The following is a 19,423-nucleotide window of genomic DNA, read 5'->3' as shown; positions in this document are numbered from 1 at the left end:
ACCTCCCGCCCTAAGAATTTGAAATTCACATTCTCCATTTTTTTTCTACCTTTCTGACACATCATTTTCTCTCCTCTAAACCGGGCTGGCTTCTCCATTTCATCCACTATCCACAGCATTGTGCCACAGCAGCATGCAGGCATGCACTGATCATAAATGACAGTGGCTCGAGTTCCAGAGAGTAGAAGACCAAGGTTTGGGGAGATTATGAAGTTTTCCCAAGGATGAAGCCGTGTTGAATCCTGGCAGTGCGATTTCAGAAACAATGCACTGCCTCCATAGGTCTTTTCTGAAGGACCACACCCAGTGTCCAATGCTCTTTTAGGTACTTCATCCCCAATCTAGCTTTTGTATCTCCAACACAATTCATCTTCCCTCACCAAGATCAACTGACACCTCTCAGCTTGTTGTAGGAAAATGTCACCCTCCCCAGGGGTCTTAGCCTTGAAACCTTCCTCAAGATTCTGAGCTCACTGCTCACCGTTGTTCCTCACTCAGGACCCTCAGTCTGAGTATGCTGAATCTCGGTGTCTCTCATCCTCTGTGTCAGTCAACCCTACTGACCCACTCCTGCTAAGCAATGTCCTGGATGTCCCCTTCATGTGTCATCCAGACAATTAAAACAGGTGAGGTGGGTGGGATAAGGCATCAACTATCTCCAGGACAGAACATTTGTACCGGGTTACTGATCAGAGGACCACGGAGATTCTAACCCACGTAATCACTTTTGCTCCCATAATCGAGCTGCTGTTGCAGCAGGTAACTGTGTCATCTGTCCCTAGACTCTGGAAGGAATGTGAGGTGTGTGAGGAAACGGCTCTGATGAGGCACTGAAGGGAGGCAGACAAAACAGCACTGGGAACAAGAATCCTGTAGGCTGTCCCTGACCTTTGTTCCAGAAACACCGTGGACCTTTCGATCCTTGAATGGAAGCTGCTACATAAGCACTAGTATGAGCTTTAAGGATTTCTCAGAGACTCGTTTCTCACTTCCTCCTTTCTTCCCCGCTAGGCTTATTATAGACAATCTGAATAAATCATTTACATGCTAAGGAGAAAAGAAATTGTACTTTCAAAGCTACGTGTTATTTTTAAAGCTGACCCTGTGTGTGGTCACTGTTTTTCTAATGCCACTGTTTCTAAATTTCGGGTTGATTTCAATTATTTAAAAACATACTTTAAAACATTCTATCTATAATAGCGTTTTTTTAAAGATTACAAAAAATCAACAAATGTTAGTTTCCATTTTTAGAGTCATTATGATGTAAAACATAATGGTCTCAGTGTCCCGTGGCCATCCCTGATCCTGCTATGATGCTGATGCCATCTCTATTTGCCATTGAAGAATTACAGGCATTTAGGATTATCACAGTGGGGGAACTACGCAGACAGCAGACACTAGTTGTCTGCCAGTGTGAAGCATTACAAATGTTTTTCCTTCAAACAAAATTAAGTAAGATTAAGTCAAATTTCCCTCTCCTTTTTCCTGAGCATATAAGATATACATAGAGAGCAATAGGCAAAGTTAACACTAAGAAAATTATTTCCAAAACTTATTTCCAAAATTAGATGCAAGTGGGTCTTGATTCTACTTATGTTTGGAGGACAGGGTTGGGCATGGGCAATCAAATGCTACTTGCGGAAATAGAATTTCTCTAATCCTTCCAGGAGCTGTGTCAATTTTGACTCACTGTCCTTTAAGTTGACAGATGGCCTTCTGCTCTGTTCCCAAAGCTCTTTCCTCACACTGCATTGCCTCACCCTGACTTGATACAAGGGTTTAAGCCTAGTCTGACCTTCTTATGCCTTATTTGGCTAACAAGGGAGGCCTGCTTTTTATTCTGAAGGAAAAGAGAGAAGTGGAGCTGGGAGAGAAAAGGAGGAGGAAGAGGAAGAGGAAGAGGAGGAGGCTGGGAGAAGTTGGGGTTGGGTGAAGAAAAACTTCGGACAGATGTATTTATTGAAAACCAAAAACGAAAGGAAAAAAAAGTCAAATTACTATGAATTACATATTTGCATTGAATAAAACAGTGATCTTTCTTTCTCCTTTAAGTGCAACCATGAAAACCTTAATATGAATAAAAGTCAAAGCTCTTACATATTTTTTTTTTACGATTTTTAAAAACAGAGGAAAATTTACATGGCTAAGCCAACCTACAGAGATTAAATGTTTAAACTAAAGTTACCTAAGGGAATGAATGATTTTTTTCATTATTTAAGTGATTCAACACTGTGGAATAAACTGTGTAACTCTCAGTTTCTTAAAAAGAGAGAGAGAAGAAGGCAGCAGTTGAGTGCAGTATGCACAGATGTGACATTAAAGGCTCTGGGTCCCTAAACATGTATTAGCAAAACTACAGGAAAACAGACTCTGCAAAACATTTATTCCTCTACGTAACTGTACAGACCAGTGCTAGTCTTTTAGACACAAGAATCTGGTGTTGAGTGGCATCCTATTGGTTAGATGTCCTAGTCACTTTTGGCTTTAAGTAGACCCCTCCAATAATTTTCACAACAGTCACAACATACACTGCAATCTCCAGTAACACTCCATAACACTTGACTTTAAAAAAAATACTCTAATTATTTTTAACACTCCATAACACTTGACTTTAAAAAGAAATACTCTATTTTCAAGTCCTTTGTTTTTTACTTAGTGGCTCTTATGGGGTTTGTATTTTGCCCCAAGGCTACATAAAACAGAATGAGGGGTTGATAAGCAGTTTGCTGTGGCTCTCTTATCAGCTGTTTACCCCTAATGACTCAGGGCTATAAATCTCGGGATCAACCTTCCTTCCTTCCTTCCTTCCTTCGTTCCCACAGAGCCTGCCACTTCATGATTCACTCTCAGAGGGTGAAAAGAATTCCAACTCCCTTCATCGGGCTCTGCAGGCTTTCATGACCACCAAACCATTCACTGGCACTTTCTGATTTGATTGTTCCTCACGAGTAGTTTCTCGTAATGTCCTATCTGTTGGTGTCCTATCTGTCTATTCAACATTGCTTATTTTCAAAACCCAGTGCAAACACCGGCTCCTTGGAGACGTCTCCCTGACCTCTCCATAGAGCTCAGAACCCAGAGCTCAGTACCAGCAGCCCCAGTGCTAATTCAGTTTCCTCTGGGTCCGTTCACCTTGAGAGGAAAGACTTTGCCTCTCCCTCTTTAGTTATCTGTCAGAGGGAGGGGGCTTGGCAAGGACAGTTTTTCTTTTTTCATTAAGATGAAATTGAAAGTTAGAATGTAGTTCTTCAAAATTCAATTTAGGTATCATACTGTAATTAAATGTCCTCAGTGGAAATGGACAAAGCCTCCAGGAAGCAACGTGACAAAGAATTCTGAAAACACTTAACTCTGTGTCTCAGGACTTCTCCTCCTAGGTGAATCCTACCTAAGACCCAGAAGTCTGAAACACTTTACAAAGGTGTGCTTTCAGTTCTATCTATTATCTTCCGCAGTAAAGGGCACAAGTTAACAGAAAGATGCATGCAACCCTATAAAATAACCAGCTGGTGTTCACTTCCTCGGCGAAGCAGGGTGCAGTTCTTCAGAGTTCAAAGGAATTTCCACAACACAGGGATGTGTTGTAATTTTAAGTAAAACTGGAGACCAAAATGTCCAGTTTGAAAGAGAGAAAGAGGGAGTGGGCAGCCAAGGAAGTAGGTAGGTTAGGGGGAAAGGCAGGGGCCAGCTGGGAGGGCTCAGCAGATTAGGGAACTTTCACACAAGCCTGACAACCTGACCTTTATCCAGAATTGCTGCCAGCTGTCCTCTAACCTCCATATACAGGCAAAGTCATTTGCCCACACGTAACACAAAATAAATAAATGAAAATAAAATTTTATAATAAAAAATTACGAACTTTGAAAAGAAATAAAGAAATGAAAAAAAAAGGTTATCAGTGCTTGCTTGGAAAGACATAAATATGTCCCTTTTTAGTTTTTCTGTACTTTTCTAAAGTCTAGATTAGTATAAGTATTGTATGCTATAATTCATTTTACATGCATCTATAAAAATTAAAAATCTCTCCCTGAAGTACTGTCAAAGTTTATAATTACATTTCATAATTTGTAGTTTATAAATTGAAAGTGTATAAATACATTTTAAAGTGAGCATGATGATGATGATGTGAGTTTGGCAGTATTGAACCGGGGCTAAGAGGCACGAAAGTGCTACCACACCCCATTAACAACCGTTGTGTAACAGAACAAGGGGAGACTACCAATGAGAAATTTCAACAAGTTTGCTCAGAAAAAGGACAGGATTAGATAAAACTCCATCCAACAAGGCCGGATGTGTACCGAGAGAACTGAGGAAATAATTCGGGAATCAGCAGTTAACTTGCGACGTGACTGGGTGCAGTCTGACATAAAGCCCCACCAGCCCCACTGTCACTCGCCCCCGCCTCTCTAAGACACAGCCTGTCATAGGTTCGTTTCCCCACTCATTCAACAGTGACAAGAGCTTGTGATGCTATAATCACCGCAGCCGGCAGATTTTAAGATAAATTAAGGATCTCCACAGGGAACCTCAAAACTGCCACATATATAATTGTAGTAGAAAGGGAAATGGAAAATGTGCAGCAAGCCATTCAAATGACAAAAGACTGAAGGAGGGGGGAGGCCCTTCTGGGTAGAGAGAGGTGACATCATAGGAGAGGTACCACCTGAGCTGGGTCTTAAAGGAGGAAGAGTTCGTTCTACACTATTTGGAATGCTCAGACTTCCCATTCCATCCTTGGGTGGTACCGGACTTCGCCCTTTCTCTCAGCACAGTAGCCCTGATGCCAGTACAGCTATCTCTTCCTGATCTTAAAGCACTTCCTCAAAGGCCTTATCTCTTAACAGCCCTCTCACAATTCTGTATTCTCTAGGTCGGCTTCCACCCCAGTAGAGCTGGAAATACTAGATCAGAGTTTGTCAACCTCTGGGTCCTGTCCCTTTTCACAGGGTCACGCAAAACCATCGGAAAATATAAATATTAACATTATGATTAGCAATTAGTAGCAAAATGTCAATTAAGAAGTAGCAATAAAAATAATTTTATGGTTAGGGGGGTGGGGGCGGGGGGGGGTCACCACCACATGAGGAATTGGGTTAGAGGGTCTTAGCCTTAGGGAGGCCGCTGTACTGGAGGATAGAAACTGTCTACTGCGAGGGCAGGAAGTAGTCAAGTTACTCAGAACAAGTCACTGCCATAGGGTCTCAGGAGTGATTGAATAGAGTGTGTGTTTATGTGTTAACAATGTAACAACTGTCAGCCAGCAAGTCTGCTGGGGAAGCTATTGAAAAGGGCTGTAGAGCAAGATGGAAACTGGACTCCTATTGGAATGAATCGTTACAAACACCAAAGTGACAGAGACTACGTGGACCTGAGGTAAGAAAAGGACAAGCACAAGTGCTTGGAATGTTCCAGAGATGCGGACACCACCTGGGGAAGAGAGCAGTAGTGGGTGACATACTTCCTAGGCACAGCCCTCCAAATACCAGAAACTGTCTATTTCCTCCATTAAAGCTTCAACCTTCAACTTTACAAAAATAGCATAACAGGTCATAACTCAGCCATGCACAGAATGACATGTTTGATCAACTTTCTCTTGCTATATTAATTCTTAAAAAAAAATTGAAGTTTAACTTCTGTGTGTGTGTGGTGTGTGTGTGTGTGTGTGTGTGTGTGTGTGTGTGTTGTGTGTATGCGTGTGCATGCAGGTGCCATGAATGTAGAACAGACTCTCAAATCCCCTGAAACAGGCAGGGGAGCCACCCAGTGTGAGCACTGAGCCCCGAATTCCAGTCCTCTGCAAGAGCACCAAGTGCTCTTACCTGTTGACACATCCTTCCAGCCCTAGTTTTTAAAAAGCCCCCTTTATCTAAATTATTCTTAACTTTTCAGGGTGTGTACATCATATTAATAAAATGTCTTGAAAACTATAGGGGAAAAACACTTTACTATTAAAAATTCCAAATACTTATTATCTTCTGAAGGCCTTTATGGAAAAGGTAAAATGGTATTTCTGTTGCCATTGATATTGTTGTTGTTCTTCTCCTTGTTGTTGTTGTTGTTATTGTATTATTGTTGTTGTTGTATGAGGCTGTGTAAGAAGACTGGAAGACAGCTTCATGCAATTGCTTCTCTTCATTCACCTTTACACAGAGTCTAGGAATCAGATCAAACTTAGGTTGCCAGGCTTTTGCGATGAGCACCTTTCCCCACCCAGACATCTTGCCAGGCCAAAATAATTCATTAATACATAGAAAATAATGCCTGTTGGTCTGTGAGTCTATATTGTGCAACACAAAATAAATTACAATTAACCTATATAATGAGTGTGTGAGTTTTCCATTACTGAAGATCTTCCAGTTAAATTCAAAACAAGCTGGATGGCTGATAAGGAGTTTGACTCCAAAAATCTTCAGGGACAGTAACTGACTCTTGGCCTGGGAAGGAATAAGCTTGAGCCAGGAACTCACGGACAGCTTCAGAAGTACAGGAAACAGCCCAGCCACGGAGAGTTTTGATTACTTACAGTCACTTGTTTACTGTTTCAAAATTAAATATACGTAACTGTGTATACCAAAATTCATGAAATAAAAAAAAATGCAAATCCCTACATAATCTAAAAACAGATAAGAGCCTTCTGTAGAAGGATTAACTGTTAACCAATATTATCATCCTGTGTCATCTGGATACCTGTCCAGTTCCTGCTACACACCTATTTTTACAATGTACATTGATTATAACTTTTTATTTCCTTTTAATTGCCCCATTCTTTTGGATGAGTCTGACACACTCAATACTAATGTTGTAAAAGGAACTACAAACAAACAAACAAACAAAAGTCTCCCTTTCCTCACTGGTCTAACAGAATGAACCAGAAAACTAGAACGGTCTCCTGCATACATGTCTCTTATTCTTCATTTGTTTCAATGTCTGCTTTTCTCTGCAGTAAGAAGCGCATCATTCAGGAATCCTAAGAGCTCACTGCCGAGTCTCACACACTCTTGCACGGTCACTTTCCTAACATTTTGATAACATTTCCCACTCTAGGATTTTTCCTTCTAGAAAGTCGCAAAGAGCCGCCTGAAACTTCAACTTGATCTTATGTTACCATGGCAATTAAAATGTTCTTTCCTCACAAGTTGGAATTCTAAATGTATTTTCTGAAATGTACCACTCAAGACCCTGGAGGCCATGGAAATGTAAAAAGGGGTATGGAGCCACGCTCATACAAACAAATACAGCAGAGTTCAGCAGCCCATGGGGAAAAAATGGATTCAGACTTCAGAGTAAGAGAAACTGGTTTGAAATACTCACTCTATCACTTTCTTTTCTTTCTTCCTTTCCTTTCCTTTCCTTTCCTTTCCTTTCCTTTCCTTTCCTTTCCTTCTTTCTTTCTTTCTTTTTTTTTTTTTTTTTTGACAAGGTCTCACTCACGTACCCCAAGCTGATCTCTTAACTCACACAGACAAGGATGGCCTTGAACTTCGGATCTTTCTGCCCTACCTCTCAAATTCTGGGATTACAGGCCTGAACTATCAGGTCTGGTTTATCCTAGGGCTTCCTGCATGAGCTACAGTCTCACCCCACCCACCCCCACCCCCTTCCTCACCTTACTAGAGGTATGCAGCTTAGGAGGAGGCGCAATATGGACACAAATGAAACCTAGCAGGCGGTGACTTGCACTTGTCTCACCTACAAGGCGCTCTTTAAATGATGCTAACAGCGTTTCAGGTTTCTAAATCCTTACTGGAGACTGCATTGTTGATTGGGAGAGTAACAAAGTATCCGAAAAGCGAGGTCTGCAACTCCAGACAAGCGAGGTCTGCTGAGCACTTGTGTACCATCAGAGAACACATCCTAACTGGGATCCCAGCAGTTCTGCTGGCTAAAACCTGCCCTGCTTTACTTAAAGTCCTTTCATATCAAAGGGCTGAACTGCATACAGCCCCGGGTAGAGTTATTCTAGGCTAGTGTGTTCAGGGTCCTGGGTTCAAGGCCCAGCAGCACAATAAAATAAACAAAATAGCTGGGTGTGGCATATGTATTTTCTCCTCCCGGAGGAGATTAAAAGGACAGCCCAAGTTTGAAGCAGCCCTGAGCTTCCAAGTTAGCAGGGGCTATAGAGTGAAATTCTGTCTCAAAATCCCTGAAAATGCAACAAATAAAATAAAATAAAACCAAATAGTATTAAAAAAAAAAGTCAGTGTATATGCATGGATAATTGCAATAACTCTACTGCAGCAACCCAATGTCATTTTCTTTCTAATCAAATATTTTGTCCATTTCCTCAAATTGCAGAGCCAGGTTTAGGGGTGGGGACTTGTGACTTTCAACCTCTTTAAACCTCCACTAAGAGAAACAGTTTTCCTTGATCTCCCCGGGCAGAAATCATCTTGTCGCCTTTTAATGACTTATGACGTCATTCGTATGAACTGTAGTGTACCGTGTCGTCCATGATGTCTATTTATGTCATCTTTAGTTTCCTTGTTCTCTGACGGCTGTAATCACATTCAAAAGTATTGAATACTGACTTAAGTAAACCATATGTGCACATGTTTAATAACTTATAAAAGAAATTGATCTATAAGTTGTCAATAGACAGATAGGTGGTAAGCATTAAAAGCCATCGAATACTCCATTCAGTGTGTCTCAGGACATTTCACTAGATGTGCTACGACAAACTGTTTGACCCAGATCCCTATGTAAACAGCCATGAATTAATTGCCAGTGACATATAAAAACATTGTGAAATATACTATTCCCTAATAAAATGGAGGGGAAGGAACCTGCTGAAAACCTGTATTCCAGCATCAATGGCCATCTGGAATGGCTCCAGGCAAAAAGTTTTAAGGATAAGATGTCAAGAGAGCCTTAGTATATTATTACTAAAATATACACTATGACCAACATAAAAAGATTATTCATAAGAGATTATTTACAAGATGAAGAAATGGTTTGGCAGGGAAAGGCACCAAGCTTCCTGATGACCTGAGTTCAACACTCAGGAACCACATACTGAAAGGAGAGAGGCTGTGCTTCAATGTTTTCTTCTGATTTACACATGCAGCTGCCTGTTCCTGAATGCTCTCTCTCTCTCTCTTTCTCTCTCTCTCTCTCTCTCTCTCTCTCTCTCTCTCTCTCTCACACACACACACACACACACACACACACACAAATATAATTTTAAAGATAACTTTAAAAAGATTTATTATTAAATTTTCATATTGATTTTAGTTAATATCAATGAAAATGAAAAGTGTTCACCTAAATGTATAAACAAAGGTCTTCTTGTGGGTGGGCAGCCTCTCACAGTCAGGGAGAAGAGACAGTGGAGACATTGGTTCATAGACCCAGTGAAATGCCACTGGAGAAAACTAATCTTTCCCTTTCAAGCAAATGACAGTTGCAGGTAGCTTCTTGGTTGGGGGTGGGAGCCCATGTCCTCACCCCCCTCTCCTTGCTGAGACTCCATCTGGCCTGACTCGATGCAGGCCCTGTGCATGCTGCTAATATAAAAATATTTAATATCACGGAGGGGTGCCTGGCATCATACTGTTTATTAAGTCTGTTTTATTGTTGGAAAGCAGAAAACATTCTGATTATCTCCTGGATGCAGATTAAAATATTTTCATCTTTTAAAGTAGTTTGACTATCGGCAATAACCTAATTCATTTGCTGAAGAAAATAAATGTCCACTGTTAAGGCCTACATAAGAATACGTGGATGGCTGTAGAAAGTGGTCTCCAGATAGGACAGGACAGGAGTAACGCACATGTAAAAACTCAGAGATTAGATACATGCACAGGGCCTGCGCCAGTTCAAGCCAGATGGAGTCTCAGCACTGAGAGGGGCGTGGGGACATGGGCTCCCACCCCTAACCAATTGGCATTTGCTTGAAAGGGAAAGATTAGTTTTGTCCAGCGGAGTTTCACTGGGTATATTAACCAGTGTTAAAGGTAGGCCCCATGCCCAGGGTTAGATGGCTAACTCTGAGCAAACCCTATGGTGTTTGAATAGACGTTTTGTTCTCATATTTCTTTATTTAGGCTTTTTGTTGTTGTTGTTGTCTTTCTAGTTTTTGCTTGTATATCATGGCTTCTGATTTGTTGTTTTTACAAGTTTTTGTTTGAGAGGGGTGTCTGTGTGTGTGTGTGTGTGTGTGTGTGTGTGTGTGTGTGTGTGTGTGTGGTGTTTCTTATCTTATTCTGGCTTGTTTATGTTTCTTGATTTTTTGCCTGTTTGTTTTCTGAAAAGGGAAAGGTGGGAATTTTAGGGATGAGGAGGTGGAAAGGATCTGGTAGGAGTTAAGAATAGAAAGTGTGATCAGAACGTATCATATGAAAAAAATTAATAGAAAAGAAAAGAATATGGGGCTGGAGAGAAAGCTCAGCAGTGAAGCTCACCGGCTCCTCTAGCAGAGGACCTGGCTCCGTCCCCAGCACCCACATGGTGGCTAAAAACCATCTCTAATTCCAAGCACACGTGGGGACCTCTTCATCAGATATGTATAATGCAGAAACAAGATACAAAGCGATCTGAATATTACATCCTGTGTTCAGTCTTACATAGAGAACAAAAGCAACTCGCATTTTTTTTCTGAAAATGTTCTTTTTTTTTGCCATTTTGGTGTTACTGATGTTCAATTGGTTGCAAACAGCCAAATCAGCAAAGTAGAATTGGATCTTCATTCCCTCCATCTAATCTCAATTTTAATTCCAAGTCAAGAAAGTAGGCATAAAGTTGAGAGGCTCAGATAATTTCTTAACTGCTTGATGTCAAAAACAAAATTAGCAAGCCTCAGTTTTGACATCTTTCTTAAACAAAAAAAAAATATTACTTGGAGTATACGTACAACATTGAATTTATATGCATGGACAAGTAGTCTCCTAAGGTCCTCCTTCGTGTTCTACTAACATTATGAAATTAGGAATTAATAGAATTAGCATAATAAAATTAAAATGATTTACTACATTACAGAAATATAGCTTGCTAAATTTAGCAATGAAATCAATGTAAACAGAGACTCATGTCGCACGTTTATGTCAAGCTTATAATGAAGTTTTCTTTTGTGAAAACAGTAACTACGGCATGCTTGGCAGTGTAGCAGTAAAGGCTTTCTAAGGATGAGAACGCGCAAATGTAAAATGAATATCAAGAAGTCATCACTCCTACCGAGAAGTTTTAAAATGCACCATCTACCACATGAACTGTTTCTGAAGGCCGTCAGCTTACTGTTGTCTTCACATCACCTAGTAACAGCTAACGGCTCTAACCACGCCCAGAGGATAGACAAAATATAGACTGAGGTTAGAACAAGTAAGCATTTGACGGATACTAACTAACCTAACAGTTTGGATCAAAACAACAGAATATCTAAGACCAAAGATGAGCATATGAGACATGTCCCACCGTCCTCCTCTCTCCTCACTAAGCATGCCTAATTAAAACAGCTTTTCAGAACTCGTAATTACATACACAATATCAAATGTCGGCCACCCTTAGGATATTTAAAAAAAAAATAACAAGAGGCCAAATAAGATATCCTGAGCCTACTGACGTACAGGCTTACACTAATACAGAATGATCTGTGGGCAGATGCAGATGAAGACACAGCGGAATTCTTCAACAGACTCCGAGTCTCCCAAATATGGTGTGTGTGCCTAACAGTGACAGCGAATGCAGCCAACGCTGTCTGCTGAGAGCCCGTTACAGTCGAGGCACAGTAAACAGTCTGGGTGACAGCAGAGAGGATGCTCAGATGTGTGCAGGAATCCCGCCAAATGTTTGGCAGTTCCCACCGTGGCCTTGGATTGATTGACAAATGGCACTTTCTCTTTTTCTCTGTTACAGCTAAAGAGCATTAGTCGAGGGCAGATAACACAGTTAAATGGTAGTGTCTTTGCCTAGCGTGTGTGAGGAGGCCCTAGGTTAAATTCCCAGCACAAAGGGGAGTAGTAGAAATGTCCTTGTCTTTAAAATGCACAGCCTTAAGGATTAGATTTATTAAGGCATGTTATGTCAAATACTATAAACAAAAATATTGCACAAAAATTGTCTATTCCACCAAAGTGTCTGTTGGAGCTCTGACAAATCATTGGGAGGAGGGGGGTTATTAATACTATATTGCAGTGAACTCTATCTTTGTCTTTGAATGTTTCTCACTACAAAAATGTTCCTACATGAGGGCAATCTCAAAAGCTGTTGCCTGGACATGGGATATGTTCTTCTAGCTGGGCTGCCTTGTTTGGCCTCAGTGGGAGAGGAAGCGCCTAGTCCACCGTCTGCACCCCCCCTCCCACTTGAAGTGCTGGGAGGGGGGATACCTAGGGAGGCGCCCATCTGCTTAGAGGAGAAGGGGAGGGAGAAGAGGGAAGGGGAAAGGGTGGTGGAAGGGGTGACAGGTGACCTGGAGGAGGCCAGTGAGCTGGGATGTAAAGTAAATAATTAAAAAATTAAATTAAATTTTTAAAAATACAAAAAATAAAATGTTCCTGCAAAAACCTTTAAACTAGATTACTGTAAAAGAAGTGTTATTAAAAGAAAATTTAGATTATATATTTTTAGTATTTATTCATTTTCATTTCATGTGTGAATATGATTTTTCTGCCTGCAAGTTTTACTGCATGCATGCGGTACTCATCAAGGTCAGAAGAGGGCCTCAGGGCTTCTGGAACGGGAGTTATAAACAGGTCTTAGCCATGTGGGTGCTGTGAACCACACTCTGGGCCCTCTACAAGAGCAGAAAGTGCTCTTCACAGCACCATCTTTCCAGCTCCCAAACTTTGTATTTTAAAATACAGTCTCTAAATAGACTTCATACATTTCAGAATGTGCTTGGTCTCAGCAAGAAACCAAGTGCGTAACTACGTTACAAATACTGTCAGAAGCACATTGCATCCTAGTCCCTCTATCTTGAAGGCCTTCAGTGTTCCCAGTGCTGTCTACTTGAATGTTCTATCAAAGGAGAAAGCACGGGATTTTCCTTCAGGTAATTTGTAACTCAATATGAGTACAATGGAAACAAATACGTTCACTACAAAATAAAACTAATCTATAACCATCTCTAATTGTGTGTCAATACAAAGCAGTGCTACTGAGCATTTGGTAGGGAATATTATATTCTTTACATACAATTGTAATAAGTAAATTTGTAATAAGTGAGACTGGCAAGACACCCCATGAGACTCATAAGTTTTACCATTTTATTGACGAAGAATCTGAGATATTAGGAAAGTACATGATTGGATCAATTTATACACCTAGTGTCTGAGCCACTGTTTGAATTGGGCCACATCAGAACTGTCACTAAAGCCACAATTTGCACATACTTTCATGTGAACTAAGACATTTTATGTAGAGTAATGGAATTTGATTATCACCACATTCCCATCATCTAATATGGAAACTGATATTCACTACGAGAACACTTAGTGGGAGGCACTTCTCTACACTACACACTAAGCCAAACAGATCAATCAAACCCCTACAAGGAAGGATTCTACCTCACCCCATGTTACAGATGAAAAGACTGAGGTTCAGATTAAAATGAGTAGATTGCCTAAGATCACCTAGCTAGCAGGTGCAGGAATCAGGACTGAAAGCGAGAGCATTATCACTCCAGCTCCAGGACAGATGGCATTTTTTCTGGGGAATATAGAGCAAAGAAAGAGGCTGGAGAGATAGCTCAACAAATGAGGGATAGATATCCTTGTTCTTGCAGGCTGGAGGAGTTCAGTTCCCACTACCCAGCCCTGAGGGCCCAGACACACACACACACCTAAAAATAATAAATAAAACATAAATAATCAAAAAATCGCACAGGAAGATAACAAGAGTGTCTTCTGAGACAGGAAGGTGATTTGTAGAGGCTGGGCATGAGCAGCTGAGTGACACTGGAGGAAGCGTTCAGAGAAGAAAGTGCTGGAGGCCGCTCAGGCTGGGGCACTCATCTCCCACGGAGGAGAAAAGGGTGAGCATTGACAGCAATACCACCAGGCTGATATGGGGCATATGAGACAAAATGGATAAAACGTGATGACTCTCACTAAGAAAAAGTGAAGTTCCCAATCCATTTGTTCTGAGAAGAAATCTAAAGCTATTAAAGGACTTGGAAGAGGCGTGGTAATACCTCCCCCCCAAAAAAAAAATGATAGCCCACCATTGCCAAAGGACATATCACACTGGAAGAAATAACATAATCACTAGAAGAAAGAAAAAAAACCCGACTCAATGTTTTCAGTCTTCTTCTTTCCCTTAAACTGGCACTTATACTTCTGCATCCCTCGTGATTCTAAAAAAATAAAAACTTCCAATAGAGTGGAGGCTCGAAAGGGAGAGGTAATTAGCATGGCATGTCCCTCATTAGTTTTCACACCAGGACACCATGGTGTTCCTGGTCAGTTTGCATTCTTTCTCAGAACAAGAGCAAATCAGATGACGGGAAGTATCGTGGAATTCCATCCGAGTGAATACATAGACTGAAACCTAAAGTATATCGTAAAAGGAGAATCCGAAAATCCATTTGTCAGAGCCGAGGACAAAGGCAACGAACGATACCCAGACGTCTTTAAGTGGCATGTCTTAAAAGATGTATTCAGTGAGGAAAACTAAGTCTAATGGAATTTCCTCTCATTACTTAAAATAAACCAGGTCACTGAGATGGGGCTGCATTATGGGATTCTGTTCTTTTTGATTCCAGCTTCATTTCATCACACCATGAATTCCCTTGGAAATCCGTAGGCACCTTAGTCACTGTAACTCCGGCATTTCAGTATATGGACTTTTGTTTGATTCTAATCACCATCATCACCATCACCATCATCACCATCATCACCATCATCATCATGTGGGCACACTGCTCCCAGTTGTTTTTGTTTTTTGTTTATTTTTTTTTAAACTTATGTCAAGAGCTCTCAGGATGAAGTATCTTTGTGGCTATAAGCTAAAGGTGTAAAATATATTGCATGATCTGATGGAAAGTTTCATGCAGAAAACCCAGAAAAGGCCTAGCCTACACATATCAAAGCCAAGCTAACTTCCTAGATTACAGTAAAAATCTCTTCCTACTTCCCCAAACCACTGAAGTTAAATATACCTCGCTGTATTAAGTTCAGCTGTAACTACAACTGTAACATACATTCAACTGAACCATGACCCATTTTTTTTTTTTGTCTCAGAAGTGAAAGGGGAATTATGACAGTTATGAGACTTGCATTTTTTCCATTTCAAGATCCTTCTGAACAGATTTCAGCAAGGCCCCTCATGACATTTATTTGCTTTGCAACATATTTATCTATACCATTGCTTAGGAGACAGCATTTTAATAACTCGCTGATAACAATTATATTTTTCACCTACTTTTCAAAGGAAACAAAGCAAGAGGCTTTTGGCAAGGAAAAATGGTAATATGTAATATGATACCTAAGTCCAAAATTCAATTATAACTACATGCTATAACTACTTAGAAGACACCAACCATTCACACAACAAATACAACATTAACATATATAAATAAATGTGGTTTAAAATACCCACCCCTAGCAGAAAGCTTTTTGGTGTTGATAATTTTGGCAGCATACTCTTGTCCAGTAGGGATTTTCATACATCTTCTCACCACTGAGAACGCCCCCCTGGAAACCAATAATTAGCAAGTCGTCAGTATAATCAGATCTAGTATCCACTTGCAAACTCACAAATCTGAGCGGTTTCATGAACCTTTAGTGGTCTGTCAAATAGCAACATAATAAAAGCATTATCTAGAAAATAAACAATTCTTTCCTGCCAGCCCAGATCTTTTTTAATGTTGTGGAATGAAAGTCGTTTTTAATTGACTGGAAACACGCAGATTATTAATCAACAAAATAGAAGGTAATGCCAATTATGACCACTCTTTTTTGCACATGAAATTTGAAAACAATTTGTAATTCACACTCACAAAACACCAAATGCTCATAGCAAACCCTGCAAAGGACCGAGCTGGGGAACAGAAGAAAAAAAAAAAAAAACTGTTTATTTCGGTAGGAAACATAATTAACGTGGTTCCAACTAAGTAAATATGGCGATTGTTTTCATTAAAACATAAATCTCGAGCTCACTGGTGTGCTTTAACAGGTTCTGGGGTAAGGTGATTTCTCTCTGCCTGGTTTGGGCTTGGGGGGAGGGGAGAGATTTAAATTAAGCTGCTCTTCCGACATACTCCATGTTTCAACAGCAGATCATCTATAAAGATATCATTTTCATTTGATTTAAAAGTGCTCACACTTCCTTTTATGCAACTGTAAGGAAACCTACAGCACACACACACACACACACACAAATGCATCCCTTCCCTGATAGTGGAAATTAGCGATAGGTTTGGGGTTTGATGCTCGGTAAACCAACACTCCCTCCTGACTGAGTCTCTAGTTGCCCCTGTGCAGATCTTCAGTAGGTACCCTGTCCCTCCTTAACATCTCAAGGAAGTCCTGCCACTTCAGTGGAGGAGGTCGTTTTACACAAGCTAGGCTACCCTGGGGAAACGCTCTCTCGGGCTCTAGGGCTTTCCTCTGCCTGGATAAATAAATCCTCTCAGAGACGATGTACACCTAAATCCTAGAATGATGGTGAGCGACTCATCTTAGTGCAAAGAAGGATAGCGGATACATGGCAGGGACGTGGGTTCTGTTGGGTGGCCCTTTTCCTGAACGGAACAACTACTTGGATGCCGAACCAGACTCTCCACCAAGCCAAGTTGAACTTTCGGCATCGATAAATATGGCACCATCTCAGAGAGCGAGTGTTCTCTCGTTAGCTCATCCGAACCTGGGTCAGATCGCAGATACAGCGCGGGCTGAGCAAGAGACATCTATTTACCAAAAATGTGATAAATGTTGCATTTTACATGCATCTCCTTTCCTCTCCGAACACACATACACACACATTCGCACTCGCGTGCGCGCACACTTCTCAGGATGACAGCTACAACTGCAGAGATCATAAATTCACTAAGTCCCCCGTGGAGAGGTGGAGGACCCGAGAAGATGGGCTGGGAATTCGGAGCACCCGCCACAGTAGGGCAAAGGTTTCCTTCCCTGTGTGCCCCACCCGCACCAAGCCAGGGTCCGTCTCCCCGCCTCGGCCCGCAGGCTCTCTATCCCCACGAGGGAGACGAGGGGTCGTGGGGAGGAGGAGATGCCAGGCAGGGACGCTTACTTTCCGAGCTCCTCAAAGAGCTGATACTCGTCGGTGAACCGGGTGCAGGTGGTGGTCGAAGCCATGGCGGGGTCTGGACAGTGCGACGGGCGACACGCGAACAGACCTGGCTTCCCGGGACTGGCGCCGCCGCGCTGTCACCCGGGGCCGCCCTCACTTTCCGTGTCCGAAAGTAGCTCGCCGGCGAGGGAGTGCGCGCAGGGGCGGGGCGCGCGGGGCGAGGTGGCCAGACCAGCCCGCTCCGCGATCCCTTGTCCTCTCCTCCTCCCGCCGCGGTGGCCGGGCCGAGGGCTCCCGAAGGGGCGGGGGAGAGGTGTCAGGAGGGGTTGCCGCGGTCACCGAGGCCGCACGGAGAGCTCAACGCAGCGCCCGGAGTGGCGGGCGGCAGCGGCCGAGTGAACACCCAGCCGGTCGTTCCAGCGGGCAGAGGAGGCGCTGGTGGCCCGCGCTCCCTCCTCTCCACGGGGCCGCAAGGCTGGGAACCCGCGGGGCGACAGAGTGCGCTCGCTCGGCTCGGGCGAAGCTGGCAGCCGCGGCTCCTCCCCGGCGCCTCCTCCCTCCTCTCCCCGCCCAGCGAAGCCCCCTCCTCGGCGGCCCCACACCTCCCTCTAGCGACTCCAGCCGCGTCCCTTCGGGCTGCTCTCCCGCAGCCGTCTAGGGAGACCGAAGGGAGATGCGCGGAGCAGCAGGGAGCGCGCTTAAGGGGACGGGACTGAGATGTCGCAGTGACCCACGAAGGGCGGAAAGATGAGAGACCACTCGAAGCTCCCACAACCCGGATGCCTCTACCCGGGCGGGATGGCCGCGAGGCCGGGGAAGCCGAGAGAGGGAAGCAACCCTTGCATCTGGGCGCGGTTCGCGTTTACTGCTCCCAGACCCGGGTCCAACGTCCCCCGGCTCGCAGCTACTGCCTGGGGCTGCCAGCCTTGGCCACCTCTGCTGCGCCCGGCTGTCCCTTAGCTAGGGGCAAAGATGGTCAGGGCACCACGTTTCGCTTCAGTTTTTACTGTCACGTCTTCGCCCTTCTCTCCCCTTTTCCCGACTAGGGCGATCCCCATAAGCATTTGCTTGATCATAAACTCTAACATAATGAAACCCAAAAGTGCACCACTCTGCCACACCTTCCTTCCTCTCCAGAGTAACTCCCCTGTAACCTCAGCAAGTTCTGATAGTAAGAAGGCTTCTCGCGAGATGTCCCACGCCAGTGGCGAGGGGGTGGGGCGGTAGGAAGGTTGGCTGTGGGTCACGCGACCCAGAGGGGGCTGACGTCATTAGCGTCACGTGAGCGTGCCTAGCCTGTTTCGCGTTGCCGAGGGAGAAGGGAGAGGGAGGGTGGGAGTTCTTTACCTGCATTCTCAAAGAGCAGGCCAAGTAGGGGCACAGGAGTGTACTCCCTCAGTGGCTATCTGGAAAACCATTTAAGAGTTCAAGAACGTGTGTACAGTTAAGCATATCTGACACTGTTGCTTAAAAATTAGCATGGAGAAAAAAAATTAGCATGTAAGATGGGTTAAGGTGTAAGTGGTGGCTAAGATCATTTCTGAGCCTTCTTTTCACTTCTGAGTCTTTAATAAACGAGGCAATTGCAGATTTAGAGGCCTACGGAAAATAGAGACGCATCATGAACTTTTAAAAAATTTTCTTCAGACTGTTGCTTTTTGTTCTACAGCAGGAAACCATAAAATCCTGCATTTCTATTGCTTATGTGCTCGTGCTTAGAATCACATCGTGCACTTAAAATTTCACAGTGGGAAGATGATAGATAACTTTCAGTTAGGGAGCCTGTACATGCTTTTAGGGCGGCTATAAGTTACTACTTTGCAGGTTCTTTTATTCCCTGTTCTAAAGAATGCTGAGTGGCCTTTGAACTGAAGTACTCAGACGGCCATATAATTTTTAAATGCTTTTTTTTGTTATAGATTTTGCAAATATTACTCATACTTCTAATAGCCCTCTCCCACTCAACACAAGAAAATACTTTTTGAATTTAGTCATCATTCAATGTCTGCATTGTTTTGCCCATGAAAATGTCATTTACTGGCCTGTTTTACTATAATTTTCCCTTCAATTTTACTTACATCATTTGATATTCTGCCCACGCACTAGATTCCTAGTGCTGATTTTTGACGTTGCCAAGCACGTGGGATCAGCACACGTCCCGCTTTGTCTTGTATTGTTCCTACCTGGGGGCCTCTGCTGTTCAGTTGTCATTGTGGGACACCCTTGGAAGCTTATT

At 42.8% G+C, this 19,423-nt stretch overlaps 1 protein-coding gene across 38 annotated transcripts in view; it reads right to left on the bottom strand.

Moving 5' to 3' along the window:
- Camk2d (calcium/calmodulin-dependent protein kinase II, delta) overlaps nt 1–19,205 on the bottom strand; it is a 250,840-nt gene extending 231,635 nt beyond the window's left edge. For 28 of the 38 annotated variants that reach the window (XM_030252342.1, XM_030252344.1, XM_030252343.1 and 25 more), the window contains exons 1-2: nt 17,188–19,205; nt 15,532–15,626 (exon numbers count right to left, since the gene is read on the bottom strand). Coding sequence is in view for 32 of the 38 variants with exons in the window: in XM_006500823.4 (XP_006500886.1) it covers nt 15,532–15,626; nt 17,188–17,252 (160 nt within the window). In the remaining 6 variants the exon portion in view is untranslated. The remainder of the gene's footprint in view (nt 1–15,531; nt 15,627–17,187) is intronic. The other 10 variants (NM_001346635.1, NM_001293663.1, NM_001293664.1 and 7 more) reach the window with 3 other exon arrangements.
- Nucleotides 19,206–19,423: the final 218 nt, after the last annotated feature.

Source organism: Mus musculus, chromosome 3 (assembly GCF_000001635.26).
Source record: "Mus musculus strain C57BL/6J chromosome 3, GRCm38.p6 C57BL/6J".
Lineage (NCBI taxonomy): Eukaryota > Metazoa > Chordata > Mammalia > Rodentia > Muridae > Mus > Mus musculus.
This window is presented reverse-complemented; position numbering and strand designations above follow the sequence as displayed.